General features: G+C 43.2%; 1 protein-coding gene across 1 annotated transcript in view; it reads right to left on the reverse strand.

Moving 5' to 3' along the window:
• Positions 1-2,237: 2,237 nt before the first annotated feature.
• The window catches only part of LOC117522812 (guanine nucleotide-binding protein G(I)/G(S)/G(O) subunit gamma-4), a 59,602-nt gene continuing 42,010 nt past the window's right edge, over positions 2,238-19,829 (reverse strand). Inside the window, exon 3 of the mRNA XM_034184218.1 lies at positions 2,238-2,737. Within this exon, the coding sequence (XP_034040109.1) occupies positions 2,609-2,737 (129 nt within the window). The 3' untranslated portion in view covers positions 2,238-2,608. The remainder of the gene's footprint in view (positions 2,738-19,829) is intronic.

Below are 19,829 nucleotides of genomic sequence, written 5' to 3' on the forward strand. Positions count from 1 at the left end.
ACATTCATAGGAGTATGTGATAACCACAACATACTATGCCTTTTGTTTATTTCTAGTGCACACAGAACAGACAAAAATTGGTATGTGCTAGATGTCTGTTGTGTAGCAGATAGTGTGTAGTGTATGCTAGATCACAGTATCAAAAATTATTGTGCTCCTCAAGTTTGTCTACAAGATAACATCACAAAGATATTGTTTTTCTGAGTGTCTAGTGTGTACAAGATCGTGTATGCTGCAAAACAGACTGCAAGTGTTTCAAATATTTTCTCCCCAGACACACTAGGTAGCATCTGGTGTAAACCAGATTTAAAATAATGTGCACTAGATAGTATGTGATGTGCAATACATAATATCAGGAGCCAAATAGACACCTCAAATGCCCACACCCCCAAAAATGTACAGTGCATGCTCAGTCCTATGTGGTTCATTCAAGATCACATCTTGTATGCATGAGACAGTATAAAAAAATTACCAACCCCAAGTTTTTACTGCACACTTGACAGCACCTGGTGCATGACAAATGTTACCTATTGTGCATTAGGTAGAGTGAAAAAGTCTTTTTCAATAGTAATTGGTGCATAAAAAAGTGTATGATGCACATTAAATAGAATAATCCTACCCCACCCCTCAATGTTTCCACTGTGCACACAATAGATACTTCTTATCTTATGCATACCGGACAATATATATGGAGCACATTAATACTGGAGTCCACTATTTAATATCAACCATAATTTCCGGACTATACTTTTTTATACACTTTGAACACTGTGGCTTAAACAATGATGTGCCTAATTTATGGATTTTTACAGGCTTTCTTGTAATTTACTGATGAGTCAAAATATGTCCATTAATGCTGTCCATTGATTGGCTGAAGCCGCGGCCCTCTTGCAGATTAAATTCACACATGGAGTAAATAATAAAGTCTTACCTGTTCATTTCAGTGGGATTCATCACATCCACATAAAGCCTTCTGATTTTGGAAAACAATGTCTGAAAATACTTTATTTCTCGTGGCTGAAGAATGGTTCTGTGACACTGGCACTTTGCACCACAGTTCCTCCATCAGATCACAGTTCCTGCACAGGAGGTCATCCATCAGTTGGCTGAGATGCAGCACTCAGTGTGCCTGCCCAGGATGTTGCAAGAGGGACTCTGTCTGCTAAAGGTGTAATCCTTTGGTTGGGTGTCTGTGGTGCTGTCAGTAGAGCCTCAATTCTCTCCCCCCATGGGCCGCTGTTTGCGCCAAGTTGAAAGAGTCACAGCGCGGAAGCGCCTCATTCATTAACGTCTCAGTTACCACAAGCATCAGGCGATTTTGTCTGTACGTGATGAAATTATCCCATGATCCACAAAGAAAACAAAATAAAATAAAATAATGTTAAAGTTACTCCATTTTTCCTCCGTGTGGAGCGGAGATGCCATGTGACACCGTGCATGTGCTTGATGCCGTGCTCGTCAATAACTGTGTGTTCCATCTTTGGAGAAAAGCATTTACGGTACGTGTTTGTGTGTTACTGGTATGTATTTAATTAAAAGTTTTAAAAAATCTTTCTTTGTAACATCTTTCTGTGTAAATATCTCATGTTTCAATGTGGACATCTGCGGCTTATAGACAAGTGCGGACTATATATGTACATTTGTTTTTCCTTTTTAAATTGGTGGGTGCAGCTTATATTGAGGTGCACTCAATAGTCCAGAAATTATGGTAGTGTGTATCACAACAAAAATGTAATTTCTGGTGTGCACTATAGAACACAGAGTTTGCAATGCACAGTATCTGATATGCACTAGAAAATGGGTGTGAGTGGTATTTATTTATTTAGCTCATGTCCCTTTAGGGCCTCCACAGTTTGTGCAGAAATCCCTGAAGATCACAGCTGACTGTTGAAACAAGACATCTGTGCCTTTCAATAAATACAGATTAATTTGCAGCAGAAGGTGTTGTGCAGCTGCCGCGCTCCCTCCAGCTGTCTGCACTGTGCTACAATCAGAATGGGGACTCTTCACAAAAGCAGCGCCTTCACTTTTGAGGATTTTGGAGGCAAGATGAAATGGGTTGGGAAATGTGAAAAATGAAAGATGATGTGATTAGCTTTATGTAATTCAGAAAAACAAAAGCTGTTTTATGTACTACTGCTACAAATAAGCAGACAGGCACACTGAAAGCAGTAAAGAAAATCAAACTCAAATTATGTCCAAGAAATTGCAAAGATCAATGTTGTTTTATTTGGACAGGGGAGGGAGTAAAAGTTTAAAAAGTAGTAGACACTGGGCAAATTCCTGTTTCCTGAGGCGTGTAAGAACGAGCACGATAAAAGAAAACATAAAAACATCTCTCATCTCATTAAGCGCTGAGCAAGGCTGTTCTCTAATAACAAAGCAATAACAAACCTATTTAACATGACATGATACGCTCACTGGGTTGCCGGTTTGGTAGCCGACCCCCCCCCCCCCCCCCAAAAAAAACTCTCAACCACCCAGACAGAGTCGACCAACTACAGTGTCCACCTGGAAAAACGCCGACACCCAGTAGCTTCAGGTGTGGTGAAGAGAGAGGAGCCCTGCTAAGCCAAGTCTGCATGTGCACATCTCTACCAGCAGCTCATCAGAGGATGGTGCAGAAGAACTTCTTCTCCCGAAAAGGGTTCTCTGAGGCGGGGACGGGTATGATGAGCGGGTCCTCGCGTATGTGGGCTTCACAGTACGCCATCAGGTCTGCGGCCGCTTTGGACACCTGCAATAAGGAAACACTTTAAAATTACAACGGCTGTGTGTATGTTTTGGGCATCTGTTCAGCGAAGTCCCCCGAATACCTGAAAGTGTTTTTTTGAAACAGTACATTCACAAAGCAATAAGAAAAAAAAAAGGGAAAAGTGAAATTGTGAAACAGAAAAATTAAATTTGATTTGAAACAAAAAGATTATCCTCCAACCCCCGCTGGCCCCAGACCACACAGCGGCCACCCCCATCTCACTGCTCCCTGTGTACATCCTCAGCAAGGAAACTACTGTACTATTAACAAGAGTCATCAGGAGATGACATATCCCCCCAGTCCCCACAAATCAGTAATACAAAGTGTCCGGGGATCACCCAAGTACAATCTTGTGCTAAATATGAATGAAACTGGTCAACTGGTTCTTGAGGTATCGTGCTAAGAAGAGTGCCAATGACAATATATTGAATAGCTCACTGTGCCCTTGAAATTGACCCCAAGGTCACCATAATTGACTGGTGTTGGGGGATCATCCAAGTACACCCTTATGCTAAATATCTATGTTGATCGCTATATCACCCATATTTCATACTGGGGGTATCAAAATGTACAAGCTACAGTTACAGTGCCACAAAACTAAGAAATTACATGTACATAAGTATTCATAGTCTTTGATCAATACTTTGTTGATGAACCTTTGGCAGCAATTACAGCCTCAAGTCTTCCAGAATATGATGCCACAAGCTTGATGCACCTATCTTTTGGCCGTGTTGCCCATTCCTCTTTACAGCACCTCTCAAGATCCATCGGGTTGGATGGGGAGCGTTGGTGCACAGCCATTTTCAGATCTCTCCAAAGATATTCAATCAGATTCATGTCTGGGCTCTGGCTGGGCCACACAAAGACATTCACAAAGTTGTCCTGAAGCCACTCCTGCTGATGATGCTGATGGTGCCTGGTTTCCTCCAAACATGACACCTGGCATTCATGCCAAAGAGTTCAATCTTTGTCTCATCAGACCAGAGAATTTTGTTTCTCATGGTCTGAGAGTCCTTCAGGTGCCTTTTGACAAAACTCCTGCCGGGCTGCCATGTGCCTTTTACTAAGGAGTGGGTTCCATCAGGCCACCCTACCATACAGGCCTGATTGGTGAAGGTTCTCCTCTCTCCACATAGGAATGCTGGAGCTCTGACAGAGTGATCATCAGGTTCTTGGTGACCTCCCTGACTAAAGCCCTTCTCCCTGATTGCTCAGTTTAGATGAGCGGCCAGCTCTAGGAAGAGTCCTGGTGGATCTGAACTTCTTCTGTTTAGAGATGATGAAGGTTACTGTGCTCACTGAGACCTTGAATGCAGCAGAATGTTTCTGTACGCTTCCTCAGATTTGTGCCTAAAGACAATTCTGTCTCAGAGAAATCCCAGGACTTTCATTCCTTTGAATTCATGCTTGGTCTGTGCTCTGACATGCAATGTCAACTGTGGGACCTTATGTGTACAGTGAGGCAAATAAGTATACTCAACAAAAATATAAATGCAACACTTTTGGTTTTGCTCCCATTTTGTATGAGATGAACTCAAAGATCTAAAACTTTTTCCACATACACAGTATCACCATTTCCCTCAAATATTGTTCACAAACCAGTCGAAATCTGTGATAGTGAGCACTTCTCCTTTGCTGAGATAATCCATCCCACCTCACAGGTGTGCCATACCAAGATGCTGATTAGACACCATGATTAGTGCACAGGTGTGCCTTAGACTGTCCACAAATAAAAGTTTTATTCGGGCGGGATACCAGTCAGTATCTGGTGTGACCACCATTTGCCTCATGCAGTGCAACACATCTCCTTCGCATCATCCGTGAAGAGAACACCTCTCCAACGTGCCAAACGCCAGCGAATGTGAGCATTTGCCCACTCAAGTCAGTTACGACGACGAACTGGAGTCAGGTCGAGACCCCGATGAGGACAACGAGCATGCAGATGAGCTTCCCTGAGAGGGTTTCTGACAGTTTGTGCCGAAATTCTTTGGTTATGCAAACCGATTGTTTCAGCAGCTGTCCGAGTGGCTGGTCTCAGACGATCTTGGAGGTGAACATGCTGGATGTGGAGGTCCTGGGCTGGTGTGGTTACACGTGGTCTGCGGTTGTGAGGCTGGTTGGATGTACTGCCAAATTCTCTGAAACGCCTTTGGAGACGGCTTATGGTAGAGAAATGAACATTCAATACACGAGCAACAGCTCTGGTTGACATTCCTGCTGTCAGCATGCCAACTGCACGCTCCCTCAAATCTTGCGACATCTGTGGCATTGTGCTGTGTGATAAAACTGGACCTTTCAGAGTGGCCTTTTATTGTGGGCAGTCTAAGGCACACCTGTGCACTAATCATGGTGTCTAATCAGCATCTTGATATGGCACACCTGTGAGGTGGGATGGATTATCTCAGCAAAGGAGAAGTGCTCACTATCACAGATTTAGACTGGTTTGTGAACAATATTTGAGGGAAATGGTGATATTGTGTATGTGGAAAAAGTTTTAGATCTTTGAGTTCACCTCATACAAAATGGGAGCAAAACCAAAAGTGTTGCGTTTATATTTTTGTTGAGTGTATTTGGTCCACTGTTTTCCCACCTACAAAGAATGAAGAGGTATGTATTTTTTATCGTAGGTACACGTCAACTGTGAGAGACAATCTAAAACAACCCTCACATTGTGTGATTTTTAGTAATTAACTTGTATTTTATTGCATGAAATAAGTATTTGATCACCTACCAACCAGCAAGAATTCTGTCTCTCACAGACCTGTTAGTTTTTCTTTAAGAAGCCCTCCTATTCTGCACTCTTTACTTGTTTTATTTGAACTCGTTACCTGTATAAAAGACACCTGTGCACACACTCAATCAATCACACTCCAACCTATCCACTATGGCCAAGACCAAAGAGCTGTCTAAGGACACCAGGGGCAAACCTCTTCGGAACTTGTGTGTTGTGTGCTTGTTCTGGGTTGGTGAGGTTAGACCTTACTTGTGTGAAGCGCCTTGAGGCAACTTTGTTGTGATTTGGCGCTATATAAATGAAAATAAATTGAAATTGCAAAACTGAACTTCAAATGGGCCTGAACATGTGCTGGCTTGAGCAGGGGGACCTTGCGTGTCCTGCAGGACTGTAAGCCATGATGGCGTAGCGTGCTACTAATGTAATCTTTGCAACTGTGGTCCCAGCTCTCTTCAGGTCATTGACCAGGTCCTCCCATGTAGTTCTGGGTTTTCTCAGAATCATCCTTACCTCACAAGGTGAGATCTTGCATGAAGCCCCAAACCAAGGAAGAATTACACCAACAGTTGTCTTCTCATCAAGCTGCTTGCCTGTTGTCCTGTTGTCCATCCCAGCCTTGTGCAGGTCTACAGTTTTGTCCCTGGTGTCCTTAGACAGCTCTTTGGTCTTGGCCATGGTGGATGGGTTGGAGTGTGATTGTGTGATTTTCTGAGATTTTTTTTTTTTTTTAGATTCTGTCTGTCACAGTTGAAGTGTACTTACAATAACACTTACAGACCTCTCCATTCTTTGTATCAAATACTTATTTGCTTCACTGTATTATGTATTATCTTTGAGTTTTTGTTTTGTTTTTTTGGTCTGTGGAGCAACAGAGCTGTAACGCAAAACAAAACTCCCCCCTGGGACATTAAAGTCAAATTTAATCTAATTATCAGTTGAAATGTGAATGCTGACAACAATTACTGTTATCTGAGCTAAATTTGAAAAATGAACACAGCATCAACCCTCTGAGGCTGTAAGCAAGAAATCCCAGCTGCCCTTGAACAAATTATGTAAATATGTTCGTGTCCTCTTGCAGTGAACGTCAGCCTTTGAAATGAAGCGACCGAGTCACGCCATTTATGATGTAAACGACCAATGACCGCAGCGTTGGAAGGGTGCAGGATCCTGAATTGGAACACAGCACCTGTCTCAACTACAAAAGAAAAGATACGCTCACTGACCGCCCGTACATTACCGCTTTTTCTGTTTCAAAACAGGATTATTGATTTACAGCTGAACACTACAGCTTGGGGGTGCTGTTTTTTGTTTTGTTTTGTTTTTTGTGCATGAGCACTTACCACTTTCACATTACATGTTCACCCTCCGCTTCATCAGTGCCTGCAGCAACTGCACTGACACGCGTTAGCTCAGCCTGCAGAGAGCGTAATGTGGCCAGAAATGGCAGCTCATTATGTTGACTGACAGGTGTTAAGGTCCCGCCTTAACACCTGTCATTGAAAACAGGGGTGGAGGGGATAGATACATTTTGTTGGCTTAAATGTTGATGGGTGGATTTTTAAAGTGAACAGTTTATGCACTCAGACTGTATCTGCACGCATGTTTGCACATGGGGGTAGAGCATGAGTTCACAAGGAGGGGGGAGGATAGGAAACGAGAGGTGAGGAGCAGCTGCATCAAAGGGACAGCAAGGCCTCAGGGGTCTGTGTGGGCAACAAAACCATCTGATGTCCTGCTTGACACGTCCACAGACCCACCACCACTCTCACAGGACAATCCCACACATGCTCACTATCACTGCTAACCGCCAATAGTATGCTCCCGTGTGCTCATGGTTGCCACTGCAACATCCGGAATGGATCCTCATTTTGATCTGGCACAGGTTTTCTGCCAGATGTCCTTCCTGACGCAACTCCATGTCTACAAATAGAATGGGGTGTGGGTGGACTTGAACCCAGGACCTTCTTATCTGTCCAGCTCTTAGAAGGAAAAACATAAGATGAAAAAGAAAGAAAATATTCTGACAATATTACAGAAAAAATATTATTAACATCTTCTATTCAATATATCAAGTTACATTAAAGCTACAGTGTGTAGTATTTGAGTGTTTTTAGTAACAGAAATGAAATATAGCATACACAACCATCTGTTCGTTATTGCATAATTAGCTGCCTGCAACAATGAATCAATGTGTTTTCAGAAGTGTTGTATTCTGCAGAGAAAGATGGTCTTCAACAATAAATGCTTTATTAACAAATCCTTAGCTATTTACAAGAAAGGTTCAAATTACAAGTGCAGGGAAAAACATTGCCAGAGGCCTGTCTGTCTGCCTTATATACTGCTGAAGTTGTTTACTTAGAATACCATGGAGTATTCTATAACTTTGTGGAAAAGCACAGTACTACTAAGTGCAACATTACAGAACATGCAGGAAAGCTCCAGAAGGCCACAGAACTGTCTATGCTAATCAAGATATAAGCATGTTTTAGCTTATCTGTAAACAGACGAATCATTCTAGGCTGCTCCACAACACCTCACTACTGAGCCTGAATGTGTCCCCTGAAGGCTGATGATCTAGAGTGACATCTTCTTGGGCTTTGTTCTCCGCTTGGAAAAGCGTGGGTTGTACGGTCCGTACTCTGGTATCTTGAATCTTGAACCTTGGTGCTGGTGGAGCTTGCTCAAGCAGGTGTACTCCCATCTCCATTGGATGATCTGGAGGTGGAATCAAAATCTCTGCTTCTGTGTTGATGCTTCTGTCAGCAGAGAAGTCCTCTGGTGGGTTGACATCATCCTCCCTGATGTATCTGGGATGTAGCTGCTCCCAGTGACACCTCCAGGTGGGTCCTCAAGGAATGACCTTCACACTGACTGATCTGGCACCCAGTCGTTTTGTGATGATGGCAGGAACCCATCTCCGCTGCTGGCCACAATGAGGTCCAAAGTACTCTGAGTAGACTGGGTCACCAACTTGGTAGTTTCGGGTGAGCTTGTCCACGGGTGTGGGTAATTCCTGCACCTGTAATTTGGTTGCATGCCGTATCTGCTTTCCTTGAGCACAGGTGACGGCAGCAGAGTGTCGATTCGTGCACTTGGCAGAATGTATCCACAGAATGTCGGTGTACGGCGGTACTGTAGCAGGAACTCCTGAAGTGCTCTCCTTGGTAGCAGAGATGACTTGCGTAGTGCCTGTTTGAAGCTTTGCACTAGGCGTTCTGCAGAGCCGTTGGTAGCAGGATGATAGGGTGCTCCTGTAAGGTGCATGAATCCTTGTTCCTTGCACCAGCTCTGGAACTCTTCAGAGGTGAACGTTATAGCTTTGTCAGTCACCAGTGTGTGTGGGTAGCCAAAATGAGCGAAGTCCTCCTCCAGAAGCTCGATTGTTGCTCTCGACCCAACTGATGAATGAATACACGATACTTTGAGTATGCGTCCATGACTACCAACCAGTTAGAGACCATGAAGTTGATGGCGTGATCGACATGGATCCGGCTCCATGGTTTTTCTGGTAGCATCCAGGGATGAACAGTGGGCTGTGGCGGCATGTTCTGATGTTCTGAGCATGACTGGCAATGGCGGCTCGCTCCTTCAATGGTGTCATCGATGCCTGGCCAGTGCACAGCAGTCCTTGAGAGTTGTTTCATCTTGTCCATTCCGAAGTGTCCAAGATGTAGGACTTCCAGGACTTGTGTTCTCAGGTACTCTGGAATCACCACTCTGGATCCATGCAGTAAACATCCATTGTAGATGTTGAGAGATCCTGACAATTTTCTGAACTTTTCTATCTCATCAGGATCGTCATTCTATTTGGGTGGCCAGCCTTCACATACATAGTGCTTGACTGTGGTGATGACTGGATCTTTCACCGACACTTTGACTAGAAGATTGCTGTCGAGTGGCCTGATTTGCAGACTCAGTGTTCTGATTGTGCACACCATGTTGGTGTCATCATCACTCTCCTCCCCACTGAAGATCTTGTCCTCACCTGCAGGCAGACGACTGAGTGTGTCAGGATTTCTATGGTCTGACGTCTGGCGATACTGGATAGTGTAGTCGAACTGGTGTAGCCAGAGAGCCCATCTTGAGAGACGATTGGCTGCCAGCAATGGTGTACCTTTCTTTGGTCCAAACAGTATGATGAGAGGCTTGTGATCCATAACAAGTCAAATCAAATCAAATCAATTTCATTTATATAGCGCCAAATCACAACAAACAGTTGCCCCAAGGTGCTTCATATTGTAAGGCAAAGCCATACAATAATTGCGGAAAAACCCCAACTGTCAAAACGACCCCCTGTGAGCAAGCACTTGGCGACAGTGGGAAGGAAAAACTCCCTTTTAACAGGAAGAAACCTCCAGCAGAACCAGGCTCAGGGAGGGGCAGTCTTCTGCTGGGACTGGTTGGGGCTGAGGGAGAGAACCAGGAAAAAGACATGCTGTGGAGGGGAGCAGAGATCAGTCACTAATGATTAAATGCAGAGTGGTGCATACAGAGCAAAAAGAGAAAGAAACACTCAGTGCATCATGGGAACCCCCCGGCAGTCTAAGTCTATAGCAGCATAACTAAGGGATGGTTCAGGGTCACCTGATCCAGCCCTAACTATAAGCTTTAGCAAAAAGGAAAGTTTTAAGCCTAATCTTAAAAGTAGAGAGGGTGTCTGTCTCCCTGATCCGAATTGGGAGCTGGTTCCAGAGGAGAAGAGCCTGAAAGCTGAAGGCTCTGCCTCCCATTCCACTCTTACAAACCCTAGGAACTACAAGTAAGCCTGCAGTCTGAGAGTGAAGCGCTCTATTGGGGTGATATGGTACTATGAGGTCCCTAAGATAAGATGGGACCTGATTATTCAAAACCTTACAAGTAAGAAGAAGAATTTTAAATTCTATTCTGGAATTAACAGGAAGCCAATGAAGAGAGGCCAATATGGGTGAGATATGCTCTCTCCTTCTAGTCCCTGTCAGTACTCTAGCTGCAGCATTTTGAATTAACTGAAGGCTTTTCAGGGAACTTTTAGGACAACCTGATAATAATGAATTACAATAGTCCAGCCTAGAGGAAATAAATGCATGAATTAGTTTTTCAGAATCACTCTGAGACAAGACCTTTCTAATTTTAGAGATATTGCGCAAATGCAAAAAAGCAGTCCTACATATTTGTTTAATATGCGCACTGAATGACATATCCTGATCAAAAATGACTCCAAGATTTCTCACAGTATTACTAGAGGTCAGGGTAATGCCATCCAGAGTAAGGATCTGGTTAGACACCATGTTTCTAAGATTTGTGAGGCCAAGTACAATAAATTCAGTTTTATCTGAGTTTAAAAACAGGAAATTAGAGGTCATCCATGTCTTTATGTCTGTAAGACAATCCTGCAGTTCAGCTAATTGGTGTGTGTACTCTGGCTTCATGGATAGATAAAGCTGAGTATCATCTGCGTAACAATGAAAATTTAAGCAATGCCGTCTAATAATACTGCTTAAGGGAAGCATGTATAAAGTGAATAAAATTGGTCCTAGCACAGAACCTTGTGGAACTCCATAATTAACCTTAGTCTGTGAAGAAGATTCCCCATTTACATGAACAAATTGTAATCTATTAGATAAATATGATTCAAACCACCGCAGCACAGTGCCTTTAATACCTATGGCATGCTCTAATCTCTGTAATAAAATTTTATGGTCACCAGTATCAAAAGCAGGACTGAGGTCTAACAGAACAAGCACAGAGATGAGTCCACTGTCTGAGGCCATAAGAAGATCATTTGTAACCTTCACTAATACTGTTTCTGTACTATGATGAATTCTAAACCCTGACTGAAACTCTTCAAATAGACCATTCCTCTGCAGATGATCAGTTAGCTGTTTTACAAAAACCCTTTCAAGAATTTTTGAGAGAAAAGGAAGGTTGGAGATTGGCCTATAATTAGCTAAGATAGCTGGGTCAAGTGATGGCTTTTTAAGTAATGGTTTAATTACTGCCACCTTAAAAGCCTGTGGTACATAGCCAACTAATAAAGACAGATTGATCATATTTAAGATCAAAGCATTAATTAATGGTAGGGCTTCCTTGAGCAGCCTGGTAGGAATGGGGTCTAATAGACATGTTGATGGTTTGGAGGAAGTAAGTAATGAAAATAACTCAGACAGAACAATCGGAGAGAAAGAGTCTAACCAAATACCGGCATCACTGAAAGCAGCCAAAGAGAACGATATGTCTTTGGGATGGTTATGAGTAATTTTTTCTCTAATAGTTAAAATTTTATTAGCAAAGAAAGTCATGAAGTCATTACTAGTTAAGTTAAAGGAATACTCGGCTCAATAGAGCTCTTACTCTTTGTCAGCCTGGCTACAGTGCTGAAAAGAAACCTGGGGTTGTTCTTATTTTCTTCAATTAGTGATGAGTAGTAAGATGTCCTAGCTTTACGGAGGGCTTTTTTTTATAGAGCAACAGACTCTTTTTCCAGGCTAAGTGAAGATCTTCTAATTTAGTGAGACGCCATTTCCTCTCCAACTTACGGGTTATCTGCTTTAAGCTGCGAGTTTGTGAGTTATACTACGGAGTCAGGCACTTCTGATTTAAGGCTCTCTTTTTCAGAGGAGCTACAGCATCCAAAGTTGTCCTCAATGAGGATATAAAACTATTGACGAGATAATCTATCTCACTCACAGAGTTTAGGTAGCTACTCTGCCCTGTGTTGGTCTATGGCATTGGAGAACATAAAGAAGGAATCATATCCTTAAACCTAGTTACAGTGCTTTCTGAAAGACTTCTACTGTAATGAAACTTATTCCCCACTGCTGGGTAGTCCATCAGAGTAAATGTAAATGTTATTAAGAAATGATCAGACAGAAGGGGGTTTTCAGGGAATACTGTTAAGTCTTCAATTTCCATACCATAAATCAGAACAAGATCTAAGGTATGATTAAAGTGGTGGGTGGACTCATTTACATTTTGAGCAAAGCAAATCGAGTCTAATAATAGATTAAATGCAGTGTTGAGGCTGTCATTCTCAGCATCTGTGTGGATGTTAAAATCGCCCACTATAATTATCTTATCTGAGCTAAGCACTAAGTCAAAAAATTGACTTAGTGCCAAAAATAAGGTCCAAAAATTCACAGACAAACTCACAGTAACGACCAGGTGGACGACAGATAATAACAAATAAAACTGGTTTTTGGGACTTCCAATTTGGATGGACAAGACTAAGAGACAAGCTTTCAAATGAATTAAAGCTCTGTCTGGGTTTTTGATTAATTAACAAGCTGGAGTGGAAGATTGCTGCTAATCCTCCGCCTCGGCCCGTGCTACGAGCGTTCTGGCAGTTAGTGTGACTCGGGGGTGTTGACTCATTTAAACTAACATATTCATCCTGCTGTAACCAGGTTTCTGTAAGGCAGAATAAATCAATATGTTGATCAATTATTATATCATTTACTAACAGGGACTTAGAAGAGAGAGATCTAATGTTTAATAGACCACATTTAACTGTTTTAGTCTGTGGTGCAGTTGAAGGTGCTATATTATTTTTTCTTTTTGAATTTTTATGCTTAAATAGATTTTTACTGGTTATTGGTGGTCTGGGAGCAGGCACCGTCTCTACGGGGATGGGGTAATGAGGGGATGGCAGGGGGAGAGAAGCTGCAGAGAGGTGTGTAAGACTACAACTCTGCTTCCTGGTCCCAACCCTGGATAGTCACTGTTTGGAGGATTTAAGAAAATTGGCCAGATTTCTAGAAATAAGAGCTGCTCCATCCAAAGTGGGATGGATGCCATCTCTCCTAACAAGACCAGGTTTTCCCCAGAAGCTTTGCCAATTATCTATGAAGCCCACCTCATTTTTTGGACACCACTCAGACAGCCAGCAAATCAAGGAGAACATGCAGCTAAACATGTCACTCCCGGTCCGACTGGGGAGGGGCCCAGAGAAAGCTACAGAGTCCGACATTGTTTTTGCAAAGTTACACACCGATTCAATATTAATTTTAGTGACCTCCGATTGGCGTAACCGGGTGTCATTACTGCTGACGTGAATTACAATCTTACCAAATTTACGCTTAGCCTTAGGCAGCAGTTTCAAATTTCCTTCAATTTCGCCTGCTCTGGCCCCCGGAAGACAATTGACTATGGTTGCTGGTGTCGCTAACTTCACATTTCTCAAAACAGAGTCGCCAATAACCAGAGTTTGATCCTCGGCTGGTGTGTCGCTGAGTGGGGAAAAACGGTTAGAGATGTGAACGGGTTGGCGGTGTACACGGGGCTTCTGTTTAGGACTACGCTTCCTCCTCACAGTCACCCAGTCGGCCTGCTTTCCCAGCTGCTCGGGATCTGCCGGAGGGGTACTAACAGCGGCTAAGCTACCTTGGTCTGCACCGACTACAGGGGACTGGCTAGCTGTAGGATTTTCCATGGTGCGGAGCCGAGTCTCCAATTCGCCCAGCCTGGCCTCCAAAGCTATGAATAAGCTACACTTATTACAAGTACCATTACTGCTAAAGGAGGCCGAGGAATAACTAAACATTTCACACCCAGAGCAGAAAAGTGCGGGAGAGACAGGAGAAGCCACCATGCTAAACTGGCTAAGAGCTAGTAGCTGCGCTAAGCTAGCGGATTCCTAAAAACGCACAAAGTGAATAATGTGTAAATAATTTAGAGGTGATTCAGCAGAGGGAGTGCTTTAGTTAAGGCACGTGAAGATTACACTGTGAAACAAATCGTTATCTAGTTAACTAGATCAATCTAACTGCGCAGATTAAACAGCTAACAGATACAGCAAAACACCGCTGTGCTCCGGAACAGGAAGTGATACAATACCGCAGTGAGAGCCAACCACCAGTAGAGGCAGAATAAACCGAAGAGCGAAGTGTGGACTGTAAAAGTACTGAAAGAATTTGCGCATCCCAAACATGATAGACAGAGCTTCCTTGTAGATTTGACCGTAGTTCTTCTGGGACTTGGACAGTGTCTTCGATGCACTGGCGATTGGGCGCTCGCTCCCGTCAGGGAACCTGTGCCATTGCACTGCTCCAATCCCGACGTCTGATGCATCGCAAGACAGTCCGAGAGGTTTCTCTGGATTGAAATGAACTAGAACTTGGTCCAAAGATAAGACGTCTTTGAGCTCCTGGAATGCTCCTTGTTCTTCTGCAGTCCATTTCCAGGTTGATCCTTTCTTGGTTAAGCGGTTCAGCGGCTCGGCCAGTGTTGAAACGTTGGGCATGAATTTTCCGTAGGACTGTACTGACCCCAAGTAAGATCTAAGGGTGGAGACATCTGTTTGTGGTGGCATCTTGTGGACGACATCTACTTTAGAGCCTTTTTAAATCCCAATCCGTGACAAGATATGCCCCAGGTATTCAACACTGGGTTGAGCAAAGGTACATTTCTCTTGCCGACAGTATAGACCCATGTCGTTGAGCCAGGCGAGTAAACCACGGAGGTTGTTGAGATGATCAACTGCGTCTTTTCCACTCACCAGTATGTCATCCAGATAGGCCGCAACGCCTGGCAGATCTAGTGTGAGTTTCTCCATGATCTCCTGGTAACCAGGAGATCATGGAGATATTCGGTATTAAGTCAGTAAACTGACTTAATACCGAACGGAGTCTTTGCTTCAGTAGTACTCCATGGTGTGTACTGAGAGCTAGTCTTCTTTGACTCTGGGGTGTCAGCTTGATCTGGTTGTAAGCATCCGCTAGGTCTATCTTTGTGTAGCCATATCCTCCACCCAGCTTCTGCATGAGTACCTCTGGGAGAGGAATAGGTTTCCGATGCATTTCTAACTGGTCATTGATGCCAGTAGAGTAGTCCCCACAGACTCAAATCTTAGGCTTTAGCTGGCCTGGTAGACTTGCCTTGTGATGTGGAACCATAGGCGCGTCATAGTCATTGAACTGTATCAGCTTCCAGACTCCTTTGGCAATGCCTTCATCGTAGGCCTTGGATAGGTCATCTTTGATTGCAAATGGAACTGGACATGGTTTGCAAAACATTGGTGTTGCATCGGGCTTGAATTTCACATCCAGTTTGAAATACTTGAGGTATCCCAGTTCTGGTTTGAAGAGATCTGGAAATTCATTGCATAGTTTCTGGCACTCCTGTTGAAGTGCTGTGTCTGAATCAGCAGATGAGACCTGCAACATCTCTGGAACTTGCGACGTTCCCCAACCTGGCTTTTATTTGACAGATTTAATAGCCAGGGCCAGTTGCAGAGCCGAATCCAGACTGATTCCCAGCATATAGATGGTGTGTTTTCCCAGAATGTTGAGATCTGATATCTTGGTAACTGTGTAATCGATGTCTGCATTGATTCCGGTTACTGGATTTTCTGTAACTGCAGTGAACGTCCCAATCACCGGTAGCTCGTGATTGGTTGCTGACTTGTAGCGGTATGTTACATCAGTCAGTTTTGGCTTTCCAAGTTGCTGCCAGACTGGCACAGAGATGAAATTCCCTGGGCTGCCAGTGTCGAGTTCCATACTGAACTGCTGCTTCTGGATAGTGACGGGCACTTCTAACTTGGATGTAACTAAATGGATGTTAAGTTCTGGGTTGATTGCCACTGGTTGGATGATCTTGGTGCTTGCTATCTTTTTGTTCTTCTTGCAACAGACACTCTCAAGATGTCCGACTACATTGCAAAAATTGCACTTAGTGCCTTTGTGTAGACACTCTGAAGCCTTGTCATCTTTGACACAGCAATAGCATGTTGGCCTTGTTGGTGAATCTGGACCGGACTTCTTGAATGTGTCTGGAGGCTTCCTAGATGATCCTTTGGATGACTCCTTCCTGATTTTGTGGACTGGTTTGGACTTTGTCCTGTAGACAGTCTCTTTGGCCACTTTAGCTGCGTATTCTGTCTCGACAGCGACTTTGACAGCCTTGGTGAGGGTGAGCTCATTATCCTTGATCTTGAACAAGGCTTTGAGCACTGCTTCACTGTTCAGGGAGCAAATGAAGCGTTGACGTAGAGCTTCATCCAGCAGATCTTTGATGCTTGCAAAATCACAGGTAGCTGCTTCATGGCGAATGCAGGCCTCTACAACCCCAATTCCAATGAAGTTGGGATGTTGTGTGAAATTTAAATAAAAAGAGAATACAATGATTTGCAAATCCTCTTCAATCTATAAATTAAATACACCACAAAGACAAGATATTTAATGTTCAAACTGATAGACTTTTTTGCTCATTTTGAAATGGATGCCTGCAACACATTTCAAAAAAGCTGGGACAGGGGCAACAAAAGACCGGGAAAGTTGATGAATGCTCAAAGAACACCTGTTAGGAATATTCCACAGGTGAACAGGCTAATTGGAAACAGGTGAGTGTCATGATTGGGTATAAAAGGAGCATCTCCAAAAGGCTCAGTCGTTCACCACTTTGTGAACAACTGCATGAAACAACAGTCCAACAGTTTAAGAACGTTTCTCAATGTTCAGTTGCAAGGAATTTAGGGATTGCATCATCTACAATTCATAATATAATCAGAAGATTCAGAGAATCTGGAGAACTTTCTACATATAAGCAGCAAGCCTGAAAAACAACACTGAATGCCAGTGACCTTCGATCCTTCAGGCGGCACTGCATTAAAAACTGACATCATTGCGTAAAGGATATTACTGTGTGGGCTCAGGAACACTTCAGAAAACCATTGTCAGTTAACAGTTTGTCTCTACATCAACAAGTGCATGTTAAAACTCTACCATACAAAGTGAGAGCCATACATCAATAACTTCCAGAAATGCCACCGCCTTCCCCTTACCAAAAAGTAGTACATACAAGTATGTTTCAAGTATACTTCCAGTTTACTTTTTATATACTTATCAGTACTATTTTTTGGTAAGGGTCTCTGGGCCCAAGCTCATCAGCATTCTGTACCCAATGAAAATGGTCCACCAAGATTAAAAAATGAAATTATAGAAATAAAATAATGTTAACTCAGTTTCTGACTGGCACCACACAGAGCAGTACCGACCCGAACTAATGGGTGAAAACGGGGTTGTCGGCATACGCTGGCTAATCATCAAGGTGTGACAGCTGCATTAATTTATTAGATGTGTGCCAGCATGCACCAGTGTTTTTAATACGGTCGGCATACACAGGCTAAATTGTCAAGGTGTGACAGGGCCTTTTAACCTCTTAAAGTAGGTCAAGGTTAGCCATCTTTGAACTTGCCCAAGGTCTGTGTCCCAAGAATGTTCCCTGTGAATTTGAAGACTGTGGCAGTAACAGGACTAGAGTTATGCTGAGCACAGACAGACAGACACAAACCCTTCACAATACCCAATGGCCATATTTGATGGCCCCAGGTAAAAATGTCCCAGCATATTTTGGAGGTGTGAATGTCTCGTCGTTTACACTGAATCTACTTGAATGATTTTGATTAAAGCTAAATCATCCTGCTGCCTGAAAAAAATCCAACATATATTTAATTGTTTAATTATCATTCTATTTTAAAACATTCTTAATATTTTTCCATCTCCAGAAGACCTAATTCAGTCACTAATGGCAGCGTCACAATTCCACTGTGTGGGGACATTAACAAAGTATTTTCCTTGCAAGGCAAGTAAACATCTTAATAATGCTCATAATCAAAGTAAATGCAATATGTTTATTATCATGTGCAGCCAGGCCCCGCAGGAAAAAAAGCTGGTATTGCACAGTGTGTCATTAGGCCAGACTGGTTGTAATTACACTGCAGCCCCATGATGGAAGGAGAGTCCTTCTAATTAGCACAGATCACATTCCTTTGGCTGATTGAGCAATTAATGAGAACGTGGTGATCCCTCCATCGGCAGCACTGTGTCTGCTGATCTATCTCCCTCTAATTCAATTTAAAGCCTTGTCAGACGGCGCAGACTGCCTGCTCTCCCTTTTTCTTCATCGCTACTGTCATTTGGGAGTTTTAGTTTAGTGGCTTTTTTTTTTTAAAAAAGGTGAGATTTGTAAATTAACACTTTGGTCTGGCTGTCTGGATGTAATTAATAAAGGGTAAACAGCTGGCTGCATATCAATTATCCAACAGCCGCCTCTAAGCCGCGCTGCAAAGCTGTTGGTGTTTTTAGATCAACAGCAACAATTGAAATGTCAGGTTTTCCCTCTGATCCTGCTTTTTGACTCTTTTTGTTTTACCAAAGTCATGTGTTGGTTTCTCCACCAGATGGCGCCCTCAGTTTTGTTTCACACCTGGATCGGATGAGTGACTGATTACTGATGGACTATTTAAACCCTGACTTTCTGTTCATGTACTGCCAGATACTTGTTTGATTTCCTTCCTTGCCTCGTTTCGCCTCACCAGCTTCCAAAGCCACCTTTGATGATCCAGGCCGTCTTCAAGAGGATCAAACCTGAATGCCGCCCTGTGACCTTGACTGCATCTTCCAGCTGTGCACTTAAGACACTGAAGCATCCTGCATCTTACGCTCCGGTAACCTGGCTTCCCCTCTAATTTCCGTATTAGAGCAAACTGTCTTTTCCTGATGTTCCAGATGATTCCAGTACAGCTCACAAGCAGACCTGGATCCTGGCTCTGACTACCTGCACAGCAATGTGACTTTGGTACTCCTCAGCTCTTGGCGCAGAGCGAGTCTTGATTACACGCCAGTTAAGTTCCTCCTCATCTCAGTGAGATCCCGTTCTCACTTGTTCCTGTTTGTGACTGTGATATGATAAAGAACTGTTCCAAGAACTCTTCCTAAGAACCACATGAACTCTGATATTAAACAATTGAGAACCCAGCTGTATCAAGTCCTGCTTAATTGGAAGTGCATTAGCACACACAGCACTTGACCTCTGACCTTTGGATACAACTTATGTACTATGAACAATTCCTGAACAGAGAACTTTATTTCATAAGAAGAGAACTTTTATTTCCTAACCTCTGAAATAACCTGTGTTAAGCCTTTTATGAACTGTGATTGTTTTGAGGCTTCAGCGTTACAAGTGCATTCACTGACCCTATGTCCCTATGTGTCTTTAATCCCCATAGTTCCTGGTCACGGAGGGAAGCGTTCCACCTGGTCCTGAACCTTGAAACTTTAGTTGATATTATCCTTCAAGACTGGCTAGGGATCCTGCAGCCCCCTCATTTCACCGCCAGGATGCGGGGCATCTCTCGACACTGCAGGCACCCCAGTGCAGCACCTTTACTTTATTTATTATAAATAAATATATTTTCCTTTGTACTCTGTTCTGTGTCCAGCTCCCTGCATTTGGGTCCATTGCCTGCAATGGTTCGGTTCCATCCGAACCTCTAACCATAACATTTAATCTGTAATATGCTGAGAAGTGTGTGCGTGTAGTATGGATAACATTTCTAATTGTTTTTGAGTTTTTGCAGAATGT

The sequence above is a fragment of the Thalassophryne amazonica genome, chromosome 13, assembly GCF_902500255.1.
Source record: "Thalassophryne amazonica chromosome 13, fThaAma1.1, whole genome shotgun sequence".
Classification (NCBI taxonomy): domain Eukaryota; kingdom Metazoa; phylum Chordata; class Actinopteri; order Batrachoidiformes; family Batrachoididae; genus Thalassophryne; species Thalassophryne amazonica.